Source organism: Propithecus coquereli, unplaced genomic scaffold (genome assembly GCF_000956105.1).
Source record: "Propithecus coquereli isolate 6110/MARCELLA unplaced genomic scaffold, Pcoq_1.0 Scaffold122, whole genome shotgun sequence".
In the NCBI taxonomy this organism is placed as follows: Eukaryota; Metazoa; Chordata; class Mammalia; order Primates; family Indriidae; genus Propithecus; species Propithecus coquereli.
This window is the reverse complement of record NW_012136303.1, coordinates 5,697,207-5,718,946: the sequence shown is the minus strand read 5'-3', so window position 1 is coordinate 5,718,946 and position 21,740 is coordinate 5,697,207. Positions and strand designations below refer to the sequence as shown.

Here is a 21,740-nt window from a genome sequence, read left to right as displayed (position 1 = left end):
AGAGGGGCCAAGTTGGGGGACCCTCACCTCCTTCTCTCTGCGATTTGTCCAGTCGGCGTGTGGCCCTGCCTTTGGTCTCCCTTCTCTTCTCTCTGTTGAAGTTTTGGGATGCCTTTCCCCAACCCCTACTCCCGCCCTGACACTGTTAACATCCTGAAAAAAATAGTTACACACCAAAACTAAATAAATAAGATGATGCCCCATAGGGATAGGTGAGGGGAGAACAGAATCCCTACAATCAGTGGTCAGGCCGTAGGAGCTGCTGCCCGGGGCAGGGGCCTCCTCAGAGCTGGGAGCTTCCGCCTGCGGAGCGCGGGCCCGCCTGGCTCAGCGAGCGGCAGCTGATCCTGCGGATGGAGTGCAAGGCCACGGTGCAGCAGCCCCGCAGCAGGGAGCTGATGTTGTAAATGGGCTGGCCCTGGCGCCGCTGGGAGCGGCAAAGCCAGGCCACCGTGGGCACAGCTGGTACCACCACAGCCAGCAGATCCACGATGTAGTGGCGGCTCCAATAGCTCTTGGGCTCCTTCTCAGCTGTAGCTGTGGCTGCCTCTTCCTCCTCTTCCATGGGGCACACCACGCTCACTGACAGCCCAGGGTTGGGGTTGGCACCGGGCCGCTGTGGGGTGGGTCCGCGGGTGATGGGCTCCGGGGCCTCCAGCTCGTCACCCACTGTCACCACCACTGCTGAGTTGGGGTCTCTGGGCGCTGGGGGGTGGGGGTCTAGCTCTGGGCGCCTGTCCCCTGACTCAGGGACTGTCCCACAGACCTGGGCCTGGGTCACTTTCTCCAGGATGGTGTCCAGGTCAGGCTGATACTGCACGAAGTCTGTCTGGATGGCACGCTCCTGCATGCAGCTGGCCTGCACACCGGCCTCCATGCCGCACAGCAGCTTCTCGTAGGTGTTGCTGGCAGGGAAGCGGGGGCCCAGGCCGAAGGAGCTGTGCAGCGAGCCCTCCTCCGGGCCGCAGTCCACCCCCGATGACAGCAGGCTGCTGGCCTCCAGTGCATCCGTCCTGCTCAGTGTGTCGTCAGCTGCCACGTAGCCACTGTCAGCCCCGTCCTCGGTGAAGGAGCCGGTGGGGTCCCCAGGCTGGCGGTCCCCACAGACAGCCGGGTCACTCAGCTTGGTGTAGGTGGAGCTTCGGGTGAGGGAGCGGGCGGGGGACCCACCAGCCGACTCGCCGGTGCCATCCTCCTTGGCTATGCCGTTCTGGGCCACCTCCATGCTGTGCAGCAGCGTCTCCAGCTTCTTGTTTTGGATGTTGATGTCCACGAAGTACTTCTGCAGCCCCTTGTCCTTATCAATCAGGTTGTTCTTGACAGTGTCGATGACCTGCTTGAGCTGCTTGATCTCCTTGCGGGCCTCCTTCAAGGCCAGCTGGGCCTCCACACGGTGGCACTCCTCCTCGATCCAGTCCTCTTGCATGCGTGACAGCTGCGTCTTCAGGTCATCGATCTCGGTGTCCCTGTGGGCAGAGGAGACACACACATGCTCACTGCCTGCCTGGTCTGTCCCCACCAAGGACGGCGTCTGCAAAGATGAAGGGCCCTGTGCTGCTGCTGCTCAGAGCCAAAAACAGAAGGAAGGATCCGACACCCGGCGCCCCTTCCTTTTCATTCCACAGGGAGGAGCGAATGTGGGTGGGGAGAGGGGCTGATGAGTGAAGACAGGAGAGGCCCCCACCTGGGAGGAGAAATGTCAGTAGGAGACACGGCCCACATTCCCACCCCCTAGAAGCTGAAATGCAGATGACTGTCAATGTTTAAATCCATCATCTAGAGAAGAGACTCAACAACAAAGATTTTTCATTTGTAAGAGAAACTGCCATAAAAATCTGATAAAATTTTAACATAAAAAAACAAAAACTAGGCAGAAAATCTCTGCTCTATAGAAAGGGATGTGGCCTCTTAGCAAAGCAGGCTGTGAACATTTTGAATGAAAGGATATTTGGATAGAGACCACTGGGGAGAGGGCAGTGGATTGCTTTGTTTTTATGGGAGAGATGACCGTCTTTGATGTGGGGGTGGGGAGCTGATAATTTTACATCATCCCAAGTGGAGGGATGGGAAGTGGTGGATGGAGCAAAACAGGGTGGCTCTCTTTTATCTATGCTGTAAGTTTCTTCTTTGTAGTCACAGCTACCATAAAGAGGAAAGGCACAGAGTCACTTCTGAGAGAAGGGGCAAGTGCCAGGCAAACAGGACAATCAGAAGACTCTCATCCAGAAACGGTCAGGATTTTTCAAACCCCCAAGTCACAGATGAATGCAGAGGCACAGGGGAGGGAGGGAGATGAATTAGAAAAACGTCCCATCAAGTCTAGAGGTAAAACCAGAGCAAGGTTGAACGGGGACACAGTAAAAGTAGTGAGAAAAGTGGAAAATCATTCACGAGACTTAAAATCCTGCCCTGGGCATTCTTCCTCCAGCACACTTCCTAGTGACACAGTCCACAGGCAGCCACTTGGCCAAAACCACTAATTCCACACAAATAAAATCCACAAATGGCACGGCTGTCACTTTGGGGTTTACGAGCCCAGCAGAGTGAATATCCCACATCCTTTTCAAAGTCAGATTGGCAATTCCATTCAGGAAACGGGCCCAGAATCTCATTCCTCAATATGCTGAAGGGACTGGGACTGAGAGGCTACAGTGGCCGCAGAGTCAGCAACGGTGTCGCCTGGAAGGGGATCACTCCACAGGACACAACTCAGCAATGGCAGTGAGGTGGCAGCAGTGAGCCGGATGGAGCTGCTTAGTGTGGCAATAACAGTCACAGTAACAGGCATGGGGGAAGATGCTTGTTCTTCACTCCCCCTGCCCCAGAGTAGTGGCTCACTCTAGGGTAACCCGGCCTCTCACACCCACTCCTTACTCATACCTTGCCCCGGACGGACAAGTAAGTTTGGAAGAAGGAACTCGGCATACTCAGCTTGGCTGGTCCCTGGCCCCCTCCCCTTGGAGCCAGCCAGTCCCCAAGGAGCTGTAGCTTCCAGCCCTGCCTATGCTGCAGTGGATCTCAGGGCATCACATCTGAACTGAGTCTTGAAGGGCGGGTTTGCCAAGGAAGCAAGACGGGGGACAGGGCATCTCAGGTGGGATAGGATATGAAAACACAGAGGTGTAAAAGCACACAGTATCTTTGAGGAGCAGAAGGTAGGCCACTGTGGGAAGTACAGGTATGAAACCCAAAACGTAGAGTGTGAGGAGTGACAACGCAGCACATAAAGAACGGCCACAGGATCCCGTGGAAGCAACGGGCAGAGACTGGGCAGGGAGTTGAGGTGTGGGCACGCCCACGACAGGGCATCCTGCCCAAACCACACAGGGCGACGGTCTGCTCTGAGCCATAGGGCTGGCCCTAGAAGTGACGCTGGGAGATGGGCCATCTGTTCCCTGAGGGCTTTAGTGCAAAAGGCCAAGCAGACCCAGGGCAGCACTAGGAAGATGAGGGGAAATAAAAATAGAAATCCCAGCTCTGTGACAAGGAGGCTCACAGAGCACCGCCTATACCCTCCTCAGTTCAAAAACCACAGCAAATCCAGACTGGACTGGCTACTTGGCAGAGCCGTGTGGCCATGCATACTGTATGACCCATTTATATGGAACGTCCAGAATAGACGAATCTACAGAGATGGACAAACGAGTGGTTTCCAGGAACTGGGGTGGGTGAAGAGAAACACGGTAGTGATTGTGCTAATGGGAATCGGGTTTCTTTTTGAAGTGATATAAACACTTATGGGGGCCAGGCGCAGTGGCTCGTGCCTGTAATCCCAGAACATTGGGAGGCTGGGCTGGGGAGGTAGAGGCTGGGAGGATCAGGACTGAACACCCTCATGGTCTTGAGCAGGAGCTCAGACGGGCCGTGGGGCTCCTGGGAGGCCTCTGGGCGCTCAGTGAAAGGTTTCTCTTGAACGTGCGTCAGCTACAAGCAGGAAGTAGATGAGGAGGGCTTCTGGGGCCTGAACTGGTGAGCAAGAGCCCCCTGGTGACTCACTTGGGAGGAAGCAAAGGAGGGATGAAGGGTTGCTTCTCCCTGTGCTCCAACTCCCCAGGCAGACAGGAGCCAGGGATAAGAAGTGGCCCACAGGGGCTGCCAGGCTGGAGCTGGGAGAGGACTGCTGCAGGTGGGGGCCCGACGGGACAGGCCCTCACAGGAGAAACCACTCCCTGCCTGGCCCCCAACAGCCAACTGGAGCAGTCGAGGTGAGAAGCTGGAGTGGGGTGTCTGCAAACGGGCTCCGACAAGGCTTTGCTGGGGAGGAGGGAGCAGGTAGATGCTGGGAGGACTCCAGCCACTCCTCCCTCCCAGAGGCAACCCAGGCGTGGGTCCCTCTAAGTGTGGAGCTGGCAGGTTGTTCCCAAGGCTGCCACTGGCTACCCGCTCACCGATCCTGGAGCCGGTCCTGCGTGTCCTTCAGCCGGGCCCTCAGGTGCCGGATGCACACTTCCTTCTGCTGCAGCGGAGTCAGGTACTGCTCTGGGGTGGGAGGCTTGATGCCATGGTTGTCGCTGCAGAGTGTATACTTTATGGAGCGCCTGCAAGGGGACACCCGTCATCAGAGAGGGAGGAAGAGGTTGGGCAAAGCACAGATGTTGTGCCTCTGGGGAGCAAGGGGAAGCCAGCCTAACCATCCTTGTCCCCTGACCACCAGACGGCTCTAAGCCAGGCCTCCTGCACAGGGCCCATGTGGGCATGTGAATACCCAGCCTTCTGGAAGGTGGGTTTTAGTAAAGCTCTTGTAAGGGAGGACATAGTGTCAGGGTGGGGACTCAGGGTTCCTCTAGTTAGGGTGGGAGTCATACCCCAGAGCATGTGTGTAAGCCCAGCACCACGCCAAGTGCTTGACCAACCCTGTCAGTCCTTACAGCTGCCCTGGCAGTAGGGATTGCCTTCATCTTTCAGAGGGGCTGCTGGCCTCATGAAGGTTAACTCTTGCCCAGAGCCCCACAGACAGCCCCAGAGACTGACTGGTGTCCCCCAGAACCCAGCCCAGAGAATGAGTTTGAAGGCTGGAGGCTTGGGTGGGAGGGGCAGACTTGGGTCTGCTTGGTGGACAAGGACTCACCTGCTGCAGAGGAGGAAACGTCTCCCAGGGTGGAGGGAGAAGCTCTCCTCTCTGGAGGCGATAGCCCTCACAGCCTGGGCACAGGGAGAGCAGGCACGGGTGTGCGGGCACCTACACTCTCACTCCTCACCCACACTCAAGTACACAACGGTGTGTACCACATGTACACATGCTTACTAGGAGTGCATGTCTGAGTATGTTGATCCCAGTCCATTTGCACCTGCACACCCACATGTGTGAGTGGATACACACTCGTGCCTGCATGTACCCACCATCTTGCTGCCACCCTCAGTGGCACTCACATGTACTAGGACACCAGCCCACGCACATGTTTACATGTCCACGCTCTGGGGGCACATGTGAGCACACACGTGAACACCTATTAGCTCTGGGCATGGACTCGCCAACAGCAGTACCCTGAGGTGTCAGCAGGCTGGATGTGCACTGCTCCCAGCGCGGGGTGGCACCAGCATTGTGTGTGTAGCACCCTGACCCCAATAGTACAAAGGAGGAGGAATTTCCACCCAAAGGGCAGTGAGGCACCACTCAGGGAGGCAGGGCCAAGGCTTTCACAAGGAAGGAGAGCACCCCAATTCTACAACACACTAGGTGGTAATTCTACAACAGGCCGCCTCTGCTCACAGCTTCCTCGCTGCTGGCTGTCCTGTTCATAAAGAAACCTCCTTGGGTCTTGGCTTAAAAACCTGGGCGTGTTTTCGTGCAGTTAGAGACTCCGGCCTTGCTGCCATCCAGCTCTGCTCCTTTAGAGGATGGGGACCCCTAGGTCTAGGGAGGGGCAATGATCCTTTACGGGCTGAAAAAGACAGGCCATGGTGATGCCCATTTGCTGAAGCAGCCAAGTTGGAGGTGGTTTTTAAAGTTTTACAGAAGCTGTCTAATGTTTATTGAGGAAAAAGTATTTGTAAATTATAAACTATTGAAGAGAAAGTGGTGATAGAAGAGGAAAGAAGGAAAGAAGGAGAAATTGTTTTCGTCTATGTACTCACCTTGCAGTCCCTAAGTTTACCTCAAGCAGGCCTGTTTTCTGCCTGGCAAGGGGCAGAGGAGTGGCATTGTTTGGGGAGCTTGGGGTCCCCCTTCTGGTCTAAAAAATCTATCTCCAAAAGAGAAGCAAGCAACGCAGGTCACCCTGAAGCTCCACACGCTAGTCCTGCAGTTATCCTCCTACCCTGCAAGGACTCTGGCTAGAGGGGCACAGATCTGTGATGAGTAAAGGGATGCCTGGGTGTGGGGTGGGTGGTGGTAGTGGAGGAACCAAAATTAGTCAAACTAGTAAGAATCAGAGAGGATTATAGAGGAAATAACTATTTTAAATTTTTCTATTTGCATTCATGAGTATTTTTTCCCAACATAACATTTCTCACTCATACATTTTTAGTCACTAGCTGTGTGTGTGTGTGTGTGTGTGTGTGTGTGTGTGTACGTGCGTGTATAAAAGTATATACCTCAACAAAGAAGAAAAATATGCTTTAATGCATGTCTCTCAGCTGTTCCTGCCTTGGAAAGCCTGGCTGTTTGCAGTGAGGCCCTAACCGAGGCTCTCTGCTCACCTAGGGGCAGCGACCCTCATGGTGGGCAAGACAAAGACCCTTCCACGGAAGGAGTTCTCAGTCTTGGGGTTGAGATTGCCCTTATGGACTGCAGTGATGAGATGTGTTACAAAAATCTGTTACTAATGAAGAAATATTAAATTTTTCAATTCTATGCTTTTTAAAATATAAGTTAACACATCATTTTCATGTCCCCCTTGGGGGTGGAGTGATGACCAGGATGCTGGGGCACGGGCTGTGCACACAGTGTGCTACCCATCGCACGTGTCATGGTGGAAAACTCTGAGAACTGCTGCTTCAGTGGCTCCAGACATCACTTCATACACATGACATCCTCTTCACTGGAAGAAGCAAGACAAGCGCGCCCAGGAGGTGCCCCAGCCATGGGAGTATAGGCTGGGTGTCTCCTGGCCTTCTCCTGCCCAAGACCCTTAACTCAGACCAGAGCCCTAACAACAGCAGTTATCAGCTATTGGCCAGCTAGGATGTGCGGGCAGCGTGCAGATATCAGCTCCACTTTACGGTTTAGAAAATGGCGACACTGAGACAGTAAGTGACGGAATCCAAAGCCTACCCTTCTTGATCTCCCACTTGTATCTCAATGCTGGGAACACAGAAATGAGGGCTGCCATGACAGCTCTTGCTTCCTGGTCTTCAAGGACCTTTCACCTGCCTCTCCAACCTGATCCTGCTTTGGGAGTCTCGGTCCACCACAATTTAGCATGTGCCGCATTTGTAACACATTTCACCTTCCAAACCAACTCCACCTCTGTCACTCTCTAAGTGTCCCCCTGAAAAGAGCAAGAAGGCAGACACTGCTAGATGCCTCCCAATGTCCATCTTGCCTTCTTCCCAGAACCCCAATTTTGTTTGGGGTGGCATTGTACTGGGAAAATGCTAACCCTCTCTGCACTAACTGGCCCTGCAGCTAGAGTTAGTCCCAGTTCCGGCCAGCAAGGTGTAGGCAGAATCGCCTGGGGAAGATGTCCCTTCTCAGAAAAAACAACCTCTGAGGGGGAGTTTTGGTCCTTTCTGTCTTGCTCCTTCCCAGGTGACTGACCTGATACCTGGAGGTACAGGAGCCATCTTGTGATGACGAGGACAGAAGCTGCACACCAAGGATGGTGGAGCAGGAAGAGAGAAGGAGATGGGATTCTTGACACTTCAGGGAGCTGCCTACCTCTGGCTCACTGTTCTGAAAGCATCACTGCTAGTTTGTTTAAGCCACTGGTTAAGTACAGCTAGGCATTATTATATCCATCCTACAGACAGGAGCTGAGTCTCAGAGTGTGCTGGGGTCGGGGATGGTCAGAACACCACACAGCTCCCCTACATACCCCACCCCGGAGCCACCAGGTTGCCAGCCAGCGGGGCCAGGCCTGGAGGGGAGGGGAGGAGCCGGTTACCTTGGTGTGGGGCTACTGTCGCTGCCCTTGCAGGAGCCTGAGTTGCTGCTGCTGCTGAGGGAAGAGGTGCCGTAGGCATCCCGCACGCTCACAGGTGGAGAGGTGCGCCTGGAGGCAGGGAGAAGAGGCAGGTGCTCGTTCTGGCTGGTGGGCAGCTGCGGACACTGGGCGAACACTGCCAGGCCGCTGCGGCCCAAAGGGCCCCCACTTCGGGGTCACCGCCGGGGAGAGAAGCAGGGACAGAGGGGAACGCACAGACGGGGGTGACAGAACAGACAGTGCAAATCAAGATGGAAAACCAGAAGGAGGCTGGCCCTCCTGGCTCCCCAGGGATAAGGATGGAGGCTGGGCAGGGCTTCGGGCCAAGGGTGGGGCCCCATCTGCCCTTATGAATGGTTCTCAACTTCCAGTGTCCACCAAACCCAAGGAGGGAGAACTCTGTAAGGACTGAGACAGAGGTGGAGAAGAATGGGGCAGACAGGAGTCAGGACAGGAGGACAAGCCCACAGGGATGAAAAGCAAGGGAGGCCAAGTGAGCCTGAGTGGATGCTGCATGACTTCCCTCCAGTAAGTATGAAAATCAAACAACAGCATTGGTGAGGCTGGTACTGGTAGGAATCCAGTGGTTTACGCCTTCAGAGAACTTTCATATTCACTGTGTCATCTGAACCTTAAATAGCTCCAGATTTGCTCAAAGACACACTGCAAGTCAGTGGCAGGTGGAGACAGAGGCCCACCCCCAACTCCCACCCTCTGAAGCCAAGGTTCTGGGCAAGGGGGAGACTTACCTGCGGGATCCAGCAGAGGCCCGTCTACTCCCCGGCAGGGACATGGCCATGAGGCTGCGGGTCCGGGTAAGGGGCGGGATAGGCGGTGTCCCCGGGGCTGAGGAGAGAGGGCGGGTTGGGGGTGCCGCGGAGAGGGCCGGGCCGGGCCATGTCATCCTCTCGCTGGGGCCGCTGCCCGGCATGGCTTCTCCTCTCACCCTTTGCAGGACACCCCAGGACCCAGCAAGGGCCTAGCAGGCCACAGCTGTCTCCACCAATGAGTTTAATGGGGCTGGTGCACAGGTGCCTGCCACCCAACTTAAAATACAATTATCAGAGCCTCAGGGGCAGCGAGAAATCATCAGTCCAACCCAGTGTCCTCCAGATGAGTGAGTGCGCCCCAGGAAGAGCGAAGGCCTGGCCTGAGGTCACAAGGGCTTCAGGGGCAGGGTCTCCTGGGCAGCGGCCAGCACCGAGTCTTCTAGTCTACCAGCCAGCCTGCTTCTTGCCCAGGTCCCTGACGCTCAGACTCCCACCCCCCCGTGCTGTCCAGTCCTCCCTCCTTGGTGGGGGCTGTAGGCTGGAGGACTCCTGGAGCAGGACCAGGAACCCCAAATTAGGATGGGCTGGTCTCGCCGACCATCACCTTCCCAGTTGGCGCGTAGTTCAGGGCTTCCCGTCTACAGGGGAGACAAGACAGACCAACATACCAGCACATGTGTAGAAAAACATATGGATACGAGCAAACACGAAAAGGTACCATGCCCCTGCCATTCCAAGACGTGCCACACATGTCTCAGTGAACGTGCTCAGGCAGCTTGCCCACGCCGAAGGACATGCAGCTGGGCCCTCCCACTCCCATCCGTGCAAATGCGCATGCTGATTTTGGCATATCCCGGGAACTTAGGGCATGCACTCAGAGCAGATGAGGACTAGGGTGGGTGGGAGCAGAAGCCCTCCCCTGGGGGAGTCCCAGCAGGTGGATCCAGTAGGAAGTGTCCTTCTGGCTAAGCGGGCAGGCAGACTGGGCCCTCTGGCTCCTGCCCAGGAGTCCTTAGACCTCTCTCCTGGGTAGGGGGGTTGGGCCCAAGGGCAGCCCTACAGGGGCTTAAGGAGGGGAGAGTCCCCACGCTGGCTGGATTTGGACTGTTGTGGGGAGGAGGCTAAGCTGGGCATCATCTCAGAGCTCCCGGAGTTTGAGGTAGAGGGGCCTGGGCTCTTTGCAGCCAACGTGCTGGTCCTGTGCCAGCTCCAGAGACTTCAGTTCCCTCCTTCCACGCTAAGAGCAGGGACTGAGGACAGCAGCCTGGTTACAGGAGACTTGGCTGAGGATGTCATACCCCGGACCACCCCACATGCTGTGAGAGAAGCGCTCACTGAGCCCCACTCCACACCCGACCCCATGCCAAGGACGTTACGTACATTACACCATTGACTCCTCCCAACAGCCCTATGAGGAAGTGCTGTGATTAGTCCCCTTTTACAGATGAGGAATCTGAGCCACTGAGAGGGAAGGGACTTGGCTAAGTCGCATCCCAGGTGTGTGGAAGGGCCAACATCCAAACCAGGTCAACATCAGATGCTGAGGGGCTGGATCTCAAACCCTGGAGTCCCCAGCCCAGGCTCCACCTCCTTCCCACATCGGGGCCTCCCAGGAGGAGCCTGGTCGTCCTGGCCAGTGGCGGGGCTGCCTCCTGAGCGGACAAAGGCACCGCTCAGATGGCCTGTTTCCTGGCTGTTACACAGAACATGGCCTGTTCCCCTGGAGGGCCGGGACACAGCCAGCATTGTCTGCCCAGAGGTGTCGGGTGCTGGGCTGCAGGAGCTGCTGACACCATGCCCGTCACCTGAGCTGCTTGCCCCAGCTTGGCAACACTTCCCACCCGTCATGCCGCAGTCGCCTAGGCGGGGCCTCCTGGAACCCTAGGGCTGGCCTCCAGAGCAGGAACCATGGGGCAGGGGCAATTTGAGGGTGGTAACAACAGCGTTCCTCCACACTTGTTAGGATGGCCATAAATGGCTCCCTGCCTCCTGGGCACAGGAGGACCTTGACCAGGAACAGCTGGGTGGTGTGGGCAAGGGATGATAGTCTTCCCTCGTGGGTGGCCAAGGGCTTCAAGGATCACCTGTCATTGATTGAATCCTTCTGTGGCAAGGCGACCATGCTGAGCACCTTCATGTGCCTCGGCCCATTACTTCAAATCCTTCCAGGTACTTTGTTATCACATTTGGGCCCAAGGTCACATAGCTGCAGGTGCAATGGGCTCTGGTTTCTAGCCCAAGTCGGCCTGGCTTCGCTGGCCACTCTCCCATCATCACTCCCTTCCTTCTGGCTTTCGGAGGGTGCAGAGAGGAGGCTGTGCTTTCTGGAGGACTTCTCAGCACAGGCAGGACTCACATCTGAGGCTGGGCCTCTCTCTTCCAAGCCAGCCTGGGTGAGTGTTGCTAAGGAGCCAGAAAAGCCCAGGTGGAGTTCTAGCCTAGGTCCTGGGAGGCAGGCAGGATGCCTGGTTTGCCTTGGAGCTGCATGTGGCCTTGGTACAATGAGGGCTTTGTCCCAGCTGTCCCTGCTACTACCTTGCTTGGCAACCCCATGCCTCCCTTCTCTTGAGTTCCCTCTTCCTTCCTCGCTGGCCTGGGGGAGAGAAGGAGGTAGCATTTGTACCTGGGTGCAGCTGACAGTCTCCTGGGAAGCCAGAACCAGCTACTCATCTGGGACAGAGGTGGAAGTGGCATTTCCCCCGCTGGGATGGGACCAAGTAGGCAGGGTCCCTCATGGGAGGGCAGAAGCCACCCAGGCCCGAAGGGAGACACCTTTCCAGGATCCTGTGCAGAAGCCTCAGGTCCTGAGGCTGCCCTGTGAGAGCTCAGGTCCTCCCTCCCCTCTAGGCCCCAGAGAGGAGGCAGGTTGCCATGGTGTTTGTCACCATGCCACCTGCTCAGCCTGGAGTCCCAGGGGCCTGTCCCCAGGTGGCCAGAGGTTGCTACTCGAAATGGAAGGTGGAAAGGAAGCCCTCAGCCATGGGGAGCTAGGCTCCTGTCACTTCAACTGGAGTAAACTCAGCCCCTCCTCGCTCCAGCCTCCCTCCATTTCCCCACCTCGGCCACACCATAGCAGCCCTGCTCCATCTACCCCTTTGCTTGGTCCCTCCCATGTTCAACATTTCATGAAGGCCGACAATGGGGGTCTAGGGGGTACAGCAGGGTCCAGGAACAAGACACTTAGGATGCAGAAATTGAGTCAAAAAGATCTGGGCTCAAATACCAGCTCTGTCACCCTTCAGCTGCATGTCTTGGGCAAGTCACACCATTTCTCTGAGCCTTAGTGTCCTCATCTGTAAGTGGGGCTGTAATGAAATGCATCTCATATGGTTACTGTGAGAATAACATGAAATAATGCAAGCATGGGGCTTGGGTCAGAGCCTATCACACAATGAACATCAAAAATGGGAGCAGCCAGTATGTGGGAAGTAATAATGTGAGCTTCAAAACAGAAACACATTCAAAGCGTAATAATAATGGCCTCAGGATGATCAGGGAAAGCTTCTCCAAACAAGAAATTTGTACTGGGTCTTGATGGATGAATAGGATTCAACCGGCAGATAAGCAAGTGAGAGGGAAGGAGAAGCCTGGACAAAGGCAGTGAGTAATTTGACAGCATGGCTTCTCAGGAAACTAGGGGCCCCTGGTGACAGCAGAGGCACAGTGTGGATAAGGCTGCAGGAGGCGGGGCCAGACCACAAAGAGCCACTTAAGCCAGGATCTTGTACTTCAGGCAACAGGAAGGCATGGAAGTGCTTTAAAGGGGAGGGGCATAATCAGATTTGCATTGTTTTTTTTTTTTTGAGACAAGGTTTCGCTCTAATCACCTAGGCTAGAGTGCAGTGGTGTCCTCATAGCTCACAGCATCCTCAAACTCCTGGGTTCAAGACATCCTCCTGCCTCAGCCTCCCAAGTAGCTGGGACTACAGGCACGTACCACCATGCCCGGCTAATTCTTTTTTACTTTTTTATAGAGATGGGATCTCACTATGTTGCCCAGGCTGGTCTAGAACTCCTGACCTCAAGAGATCCTCCCACCTCATGCTTCCAAGGTGCTGGGATAATAGGTGTGAGCCACCAGGCCTGGCCCAGATTTGCATTTTATTTTATTTTTTTGCTCCCCACCCTATCCTCCAACCAGATTTGCATTTTAGAAAGCCCCTGGGTGGGGAGCCTGTGTGGAGTAGGGCTGGAAAAAGACAAGACTAGAGGGAGGGAGACCAGTTAGGAGGTCACTAAAAACTCCCAGGGGAGAAATTAGGTGGGCCTGGGTCAGGGCTCTAGCAGGAGCAAAGAAGAAGAGGGCCCGGATCTTGCTCACATTTCCTCAGAGGCCCCAATTAAGTTAAAATTAGAGCAAAATTCTTGATCCTGGTGGTCAAGCTCTCCCACCTACACCCTTTCCAGCTGGCTCTCTGATGACCCCGGCAGGCTCCTCCTAGTCACTCCCAGCTCCATGTCGCTTCGCAGGCTGTCTGCCCTGCGTGCGGCACCTTCCCTGGATGTCCTCATGCACATAGCATGCTCTGTGGGCTCTGCCTGCAGCTTTTCCCCCTGGGGACCTCTCCCACCACTTACTGTCTTGACCAGTTAGCATGCCATGCCTTGAATTGAAACTCAGGGAACACCCGAGTGTTCCCCCTGGGGAATTTCATAAAAACAAACACAATCAACACACAACTGTTAGTAACACAATGGTCTAAACAGGCACATTTGATAGACCAAGGAGTTGGATTAGATGGTCTCTAAGGTGCCTCTGGATCTCACATTCTCTGATTCTAGGGCTGTAAATGAAATGATGGACTTCTAATTGGTGTTTTCTGTCCCTTCAATTACTAGGACTCTTAGGTCTCAATTTCCACATCTGTAAAATTAGGAAGCCACTTTCTTCAAAGAGACATGACAACATTTTACTCAACAGCAAGTCATGGGGGAGAAAGCAGGTGCTTAGGTTAATCTAATATTCTAGCTAAGCAAAAGTCCCTGTATGAACTATAAATTATCTTTTTTCAAAGAATTAGACATCAATAAAAGAAGAACGCTACCTAAAATCCAAGGGAACAGAATGATCTGTGTGTGATGACTCAAGCCACTGACAGCTGTGGAAAGCAGAGCACTGCAACCAACAGAACAGAACTTGGGAGGGATCCTCTCTCTGCCAAGGCAACACTAGAATGCAGAACATTCCGCCCATCAAACAGCAGAGTGCCTGGTGCTCCTAGAATGCTAATGCAGAGAGAAGTGGGGATGGAAGACGGGACTGGGAGTGTTCCAGCCTCCACACTCTACATCTCAGAGGATTAGCACGACCAGGGCTATTCACAGCTGAGTTCACTAAACCCTCCACTGACTTCATGGTCTCATTGGCCACTATGCTCCTCTGCTTCTCCCTCATCAGCAAAGCCCAGGACCTTCCTGCCTGGACTTGGGAAGGGAGGCAGTCCTGCCCATAATGGCTCAGCAAGTTGCAGCAGAAGGGGAAGTAGAACCAGTACTGCTCCCTCCACCTGACCTTAGGCAGCTGGGCCCAGGGTGCTTCCCTGATGCTCTTGATTTTGGGTCAGCCTGGAGGAAACAGGTGAGTGAGGCTGTCCCTGAAGTTGTTACATATCCACAACCCCACAGAATCCTCACAAGTTTCCTTTAGAGGGAGGTCAGATGGAGACTATTCTATCTGACACATGGGAAACCTGAAGCCACAGAGGTTACAAGAGTTGCCCACGGTTGTACTTTGGACTTCCAGGTCATGGTCGCCTGCATTTCTGTCACATCATGAAGGTCTCATAACACAACAGACCAGGACACATATCATTCTGCTTCATAAAAGAAAAAACCTACTTTCCCAAGAGACTGTAAAATACCACAGTGGGGATATAGACATATCCCTGCATCCTGGGCTTGTCATGCAGGACATGCAGGACATCACAGAAACAAGAGGTAAGCACACTACAGAAGTTTGTTTAAAAAGAAATTCTATGCATGCCTTCTCCCTAGTGTTCCTCAAAGAATTAGCCTTGTGGGCAAAGGAGAAGCCCTCACCATGAGGACCACCACTCACCTCTTCCGACAACCGCTGCATCCCACCCAGCAGCCCAGGTGCCATGCAAGCCCACTGCTGAGAGACCCTCAGCTCCTCTGAGCTATGTCACATGGTCCCTCTTGGTGACCTTGGGCCTTTGACCTCTTTAAGTCTCAGCTACCTCATGCATTCAGTAGAACCACCCTCCTGGCCCTGCCTTTTTCTTCAGGATCCAACCAAAGTAATGAAAGGAGGGATAGGGGCAGTTCTTGGAAAAGCAGAGGACTGAACATTTCTTGCTATTACTACCACTACCTCTTGAAGAGGATCTCTCTTTTTCCCTTCTTCAGAGATAATTCTTGCTTTATCATCTCAGGGAAAGTCAGAGCAGGCCCAGGTGCCAGCGACTCTGAAAATTATTGGCATCCTCTGTTAGGCCAACTGCCCCAGGATGGCTCTCCAGGGCAATGTCTGGCAGGCCTCCTAGAAGGTAGGGAGCAGCAAGGGGAACACTGGTTCCCGTCCTTCCACCATCCTAGCTGCTCCAGGGCTGCCCCTCTGCAGACACCCAGAGAGAAGTGTGGGGAACAGAGGGGCCATGGTGCCAGCCCCAGCTTAGTGGCTGCCTGGCAAGTGGCTCCCGGCAGATGGAGGCCCTTCAGCAACCTTGGCTGCAGCATATGCTTCCCCAGGCTTCCTGACTGATAGAGCTGTCAAGCCTCAGCCCAGCTCCTCTCCCAGCCCCCTTTTCCCAAGGTTCCAGCTCTAAAGTGTCATATGAATGGGAAGCTGGTGGGACTTCCATCCCTATGGATTCTCCCTTGTTTCAGATCTCTGCCTTTGTTCTTAGGATCTTCCCCCTGACATTTACCCCAAATACCAACAGGACTAACACACTCTCAGAATCCTAGAATGGAAAGGATCTTGGGGTAGACCTTGTTACAGCCCATCATTCTATAAAAAAAGAAACCAAAACCCAGAAAGAGCATGTTATTTGTGTGAGGTTGCCCGGCAAGTGGAGGACAGAGTCTGGGCTTGGAGCTGGACACCTGACTCTAGTGATATGGCTTCTGCACTGCAGCCCTCATCCCTCACCCCCACTTAAATCCAGGAAAAAGTTCAATAAAATAAGAACAAAGAGCAGCTTTTTAAGTAAAGAAATCTTGGAAGGAAAGCCTTAGGGGTAAGACGGGAAAAGTCCTGTGAACTTCAAGGCAGCTCACAAATGACATGCAGTAAAATATGCTTGAAACGAAGGCCCAGGGAAGAAGCGCATACCCTAAGCTGACCACAAATACAAACACGATGGCAATAATGAGGTTCAGATTCAATTCTGGGCTTCCTGGCCACTGATGCAAAAAAAGAAAGTATGCTCGGTTTTGTTGTTCTCATGGTTAGGGGAGAGTAGGAAGACAATTAATTCTTTGGGAGAGATCTCCCTAAAATGAATGTTAAAAGAACCATTTTTGAGCCTGGGCAAAATAATGAGACCCTGTCGTTACAAAAATTTAAAAATTAGCCAGGCATGATGGTGTACACCTGTGGTCCCAGCTACTTGGGAGGCTGAGGCAGGAGGATCACTTGAGCTCAGGAGTGTGAGGTTGCAGTGAGCTATGATGATGTCACTGCACCCTAGCCCAGCCAACAGAGTGAAACCATGTCAAAAAAAAAAAGAAAGAAAGAAAAGAAAAGAAAAAAGAAACACTTTGCATGGTATTGGCTGCAGGGCAGGAACACCACCCATTGGGAGTCTGCAAGGAGGGTCCTAGGGTAGAGGAAACACAGTGCCCTCAGAGCTCACCCAAGGTGCCCTGTGTTGTGCTTTGCTCATGTGAGATTGAAGGACCCATGAACCACAAGGATCAAAGGACTAAAGGGATGTGGAAATGTCACCTGATCTGCCTGGGACCACAGCCCCTTTCCATGGAGATAGTCCTACCCAATCTGAGATCAGAGAGCTTCCATCTTCCTGGAAATCCCAAACAGGAAAATAACCACACAAAATCATGTCTCGTGCTCTCTTGTGCTAACTCACGCTCCCTCTCTCTCTCTCTCCTGGCATTTCATGACAATTTAGTCCAACTGCCACATTTTCTAAGCAGAAAAGCAAGACTTGCCAAAGGCCACAGTGGGAGCTACAGAAGCAGGGGACTTTAGCCTGAAAGGTGGGCCGGCTCATTCTAATCCTACCAACAGCTCCAGGCATGCTGCTCCTGTTGGAAGCCAAATCTCATCTATCTTCTTGCAGCTCCTGGGGGCTCCATGGAGATACGGGGCCCAGCTCACCCAGCTGCGCCTGTTCATCCCAGGAGCCGTGCCCATCTCACATCAGCATCCTTCATCTGTCCTCCCAGCTCCTGTCTCTCTCTCCAGCTGCCAGCTGCCCTGCCATCCTCAGCAGCTGATCACTGTCCAGCTGATTTCCAGTGGCATTTCCCATGTCATGCTGAATTCTTTCACCTTTGATAGGCTCCAAAACCTTCGACCAGGCCCAACGTGGCTCACACTTGCTGGAAAAGGGTGGTGACTAATAACCACCTCTCCCTAAGAAGTCTTCCTTCTCTGGAGACTGTCCCATCTTTTAATTTAGTCAACGTGAGCACTTAAAAGTGTTTTAAAAGGGAAATTCTGAAAACATCCCTGTCCTATTTTAAAATCTCTTTGTCTCAGAATCAGTTTGTCCCTTTTACTGAGAGGCCAACTAATCTAACAGAAAGAAACCATGGCTTCAGGATCAAATATGCCTGGGTTTTAATTCCAAACGCCACCACCCACTATCTTTATGACAGTGGGAATGCCACTTTACATGGCTAAGCCTCAGTCTCCTTATCTGTAAAATGGGGCTAAGTACAGTTGTGCACCAGTATGGTCACAAGTAGCAATAAAACATATGAAATGCCTAGCAAGGACCTGGCATAGGGAAAGTACTCCATAAATAGTAATTATTTATTCACCAAAATATAATCTTATTCTTAATGTCATTCATATATATTATTAATACATCTTTAGCCAAGTCTGAAATCTTAATCTGAAATATTATAATATTTTGTATCTGAGAAGTTCCTGACTACAGAATCATTTCATATCTCCTTAGGTATACTGGCAGAAAAAGGAAAGGAAAGAAAAATCCCAAACCAATAGATGTCTACCAAACAACAGAATTTCATGACATTGCCACTTTGGTCTAACAGAGCATCTCAAAATTAACACATTCAAAATAAGAATTTCTGGGCCAAGCACGGTGGCTCACACCTGTAATCCTAGCTCTTTGGGAAGCTGATGTGGGAGGATCATTAGAGGCCTGGAGTTTGAGACCAGCCTGGGCAACATAGTGAGATCCTGTCTCTACAAAAAATAAAAAAAATTAGCTGGGCATGATGGGTGTGCACCTATAGTCTCAGCTACTGGGGAGGCTGAGGCAGGAGGACTGTTTGAGACTAGGAGTTCAAGGCTGCAGTGAGCTATGATTGTGCCACTGCACTCCAGCCTGAGCAACAGAGTGGAGACCTTGTCTCTTAAAAAAAAAAAAAAAAAGAATTTCTGATTTTCCCTCAAAAGTCTGTTTTTCTACAGCTTTCCTCATTTCAGTTAACGGCAATCCCATCATTCTAGTTGGTTAGGCCAATTCTCTCACATCCATCAGATGAGCCTGTCAGCTTTCTTTCCTTGTACAGGTCACCCAAATCTGACACCTCTCAGCATTTCCAGTATTCCCTCCCAACCCCCAGTCTAAGCCACCACCATCTCTCTCCAGGATGATGGAACAGTCTCATTATCCCCTACAATTTCTACACAGTAGCCGGAGGGATCCTTTTAGAACATGAATCTGATCATGTATTCCTCTACTCAAAATCTCTCCAGTGGCTTCTCTCTTGGAATAGAAGCCAAAGCCCTTACTTTGGCTGATGTAAAGTCTTGTACATCCTTCCCCCAGTCCCCTTATCTCTTTGACCTCACCTACTACTCCCCCTCATCCACTCTGCTCTAGCCACCCTGCCTTCTTACACACTTCCTCCTCAGGGCATTTGCATAGTTGTTCCCACTGCCTGGAATGCTCTTCTCCCAATTTCTGCCCCTTGAATCCTCTCCCCACCTTCAGATCTTTGCTCCAATGTCACCTTCTCAGGGCACCTTCTCTGACTACTTTGTTTAAAATACAACCCTTCCTCCCCCAGCATTCCTCTTTCTTCCCATGCTTTATTTTTCTCCATCGTCCTTAGCAACGTCTAACATATTTATATATTTACTTAGTTTGTTATCTTTAGAGTATAGATAGCTCCAAGAAGTTAAGAATATGTGCCCATTTTGTCCTTTGTTTAGTCTAGTCCCCAGTACCTCCTAGACCAATGTCCAGTTTACCGCAGGTCTTCAATGAACATGTGCTGAATGAGTCTGCACTCTCTGGGGTCGATGTCACTAACCCAAGTAAATGTAGCCTTCTTAGCAAGTCAACAAAGGGGGAAAAAGGCTTTGTGGTACTTTGTTTATATTATTATAATTCTTTCCATGCATGGTGTCCTATTTAGTGGGCTTGTCTCTCCTGCTAGGTTATGAGCTGGAAGGGTTTTATTCATCTCTGAATAAATAGCACCAGCAGGTCCCCTCCAAGGGGTGTACTGACCATATGCGAGAGCTCTGGGGGTAGAGTCAGACACTCCTGGATTCAAGTCCCAGCTCAGCCAGGGGTTGTGTGCCCTCAGGCCAGTCACTCTCAGGACCAGTTTTCTTGTATGTACAAGAAGTTACTCACTGGTATGACAATGAAGGGAGGTTGCACTGCCCAACACAGTGCTGAACACAGAGGCCCTTGGTACATGGTCCACGGCACAGCTGGGATAGACTTTCTAGCAGTAGCAGGACAGAGCCTTTGAAAGCTATGTTTGGCAAGAGTGAGCATGGGGGCCCAGAAATGCCAAGCTTAGGGTCTCCTCCTCCTCCTTCTCAGCACACTGATCTTGCTTTGCAGGCCAGGGTCTTAATCTGTCCAGCACCGGCCTTCAGCAGTGTCTGTGGACCAGGAGTCCAGGTACCAGAAGGTCAGAGTCAGAAGGTGGTCAGAGGCAGAGGACTATAGAGATCCTAAACTGGCAGCCTATAGGCCATATCATGCTTGTAGGCCTGCATGTGTATTTTGAGTCAACATTTATAAATTGAAACATTTCAAATTTTTTTTTAAAAAATCCAGACTTCTGGCTTATTTTGAACAAATTAAAAACTTACAGCTTCGTGCCTGTATTCCTGCATGGCAATGATTGCCTAAGGCTGAGAAGTGGTTCCTTTTTACCAGAGTTCTTACTAGAGCTCTTGCTTTTATATCTGGTCTCTTTTGTTAGCTGCCTGGCATTGGAGTTTGGAATCTCTACTCTAGTCCAATCCCATTTTACAGGGAGAGGATCTAAGGTCAGGGTGGGGAGTGGGAGGCACCTTCCCAAAGCCCCAGATAAATCAGTAGTGGGGCTGGGACTCCAACTCTAGGATTATAGCTCTGAATCCACAATGCTGGGATGTAAAAGGAGGCTGAGAACACAGCCCTGCAATGTTCTTTCAGGTGAGAAGAATGGAAGACTTGGGTTAAAGGGGAAATCTTTTTCAGGAAAAGCCTGCTGGGGCCAGAGAGGTCAAGTAGGGAGCATCAGCTCTGACTTCAGTCAGCAAAAAGCTCTCTTCTTCCCACCTGCTGGCAAACACTGATCTCCCCCACCCTGCAAGATAAACTCAGAGGAAAGGCTCAGCCAACACCAGCTCTGTTGACACAGCACTCTCAAGTGTCCCTCTCACCTGTGCTGTTTTCCCAGAGCAGGCATCAGGGGGCCCCTGATATGGTGTAAAGAGCAGGGGCTTTGTCCTGGGGCAGAATCAAGCCAAAAACCTAGTTCATAGCAGAGGGCTGACCACAGCCTTAACTTCACCTGTAAAATGAAGTTGCAGTTGTGAAGATTTAACTGATGATACATGGAAAGAGTCTGGCACACACTGCTCAGTAGTTGTTTCCCCTTATTTTATAAACGAAGTCCCTGAGACAACTGAGTAACTTATCCCAAAAAGGTTACAGAACAAAAACAGGCTCCCTTAGCTCCAACTGTGTAATTATAAAATTTTAAATATAGTTATAAAAGTAGTTATATATTATAAAAGTAGCACATACTCTTTTAAAAAAGCCCTCCAGTTTTGCCACTCAAAGATATATCACTGATTAATTTGATTATTGTCCCTTCTCAGTTTTTTTCTAAGCACAGATATAATATTCTCAGGGGGCTTGGGGTTGTTATATTTACATAGTTATAACCATGATATATATACAACTTTGCATGTTTTAAAAATCTAACATGGTTTAAGAATATGGCATATTCTTTATAAAAAATATTTTATGGGCTGTATAATATTCCATTTCCTGGGTTCGTCATGGTTCACTTAACTTCCCCTCTCTGTTGAACAATTAGACTTTCTAACTATCAAAAATAATGCTACAACAGTTATCTTTGTACATAAGTATTTAGAATTATTTCTTCAGGCTGGATTCCTGGTAGTGGATTGATACGGTCAAAAAGTATGAGTGTGCTGCCAGCCGCTTTCCTGAAGGGTTAGGTCGCTGACCCATCAGCTGGGTATTCTCCTTGACAAAACCAATGGCACTTAGCCAAGGCCTTAAAAGGCAAAGAGTTCAAGCTCAGACACACGAATCGTCCAAGGTGATCTTTCTGTGTCTGTTTGGCCCCATGGCAAGTATCTTCACCCCCATGTAGCAAGGGGGGAAACTGAGGCCTAGGTCAAAAGTGGCCTAGCTCCAAGATTGAAAGCAAGTCTCCAAAAGCTCCTTCCCTCCTAATGACAGCATTTCCTATCTGTGTGGCAGCTCCAGCGTGACTG

The 21,740-nt window shown here is 51.8% G+C and overlaps 1 protein-coding gene across 1 annotated transcript; it reads right to left on the bottom strand.

Annotated features, from left to right (window-relative positions):
- Positions 1–283: 283 nt before the first annotated feature.
- Positions 284–8,899, bottom strand: SNPH (syntaphilin). The gene is made up of 4 exons (XM_012665766.1): positions 8,834–8,899; positions 8,046–8,153; positions 4,389–4,538; positions 284–1,466 (listed from the first exon to the last, which is right to left on the bottom strand). The coding sequence occupies exons 1-4, from the start codon at positions 8,881–8,883 to the stop codon at positions 284–286; spliced, it is 1,491 nt and encodes a 496-aa protein (XP_012521220.1). The 5' UTR covers positions 8,884–8,899.
- Between the last annotated feature and the right edge of the window lie 12,841 nt (positions 8,900–21,740).

Bases quoted from the DNA above. Each gene is read 5' to 3' on its own strand.
- SNPH (XM_012665766.1), bottom strand. From the start codon at position 8,883: ATGGCCATGTCCCTGCCGGGGAGTAGACGGGCCTCTGCTGGATCCCGC. The intron at 8,154-8,833 runs GTAAGTCTCCCC...CCCTGCCTCCAG, and splicing joins GCCTCTGCTGGATCCCGCAG to GCGCACCTCTCCACCTGTGA. The intron at 4,539-8,045 runs GTAACCGGCTCC...GTCCCCTTGCAG, and splicing joins GACAGTAGCCCCACACCAAG to GCGCTCCATAAAGTATACAC.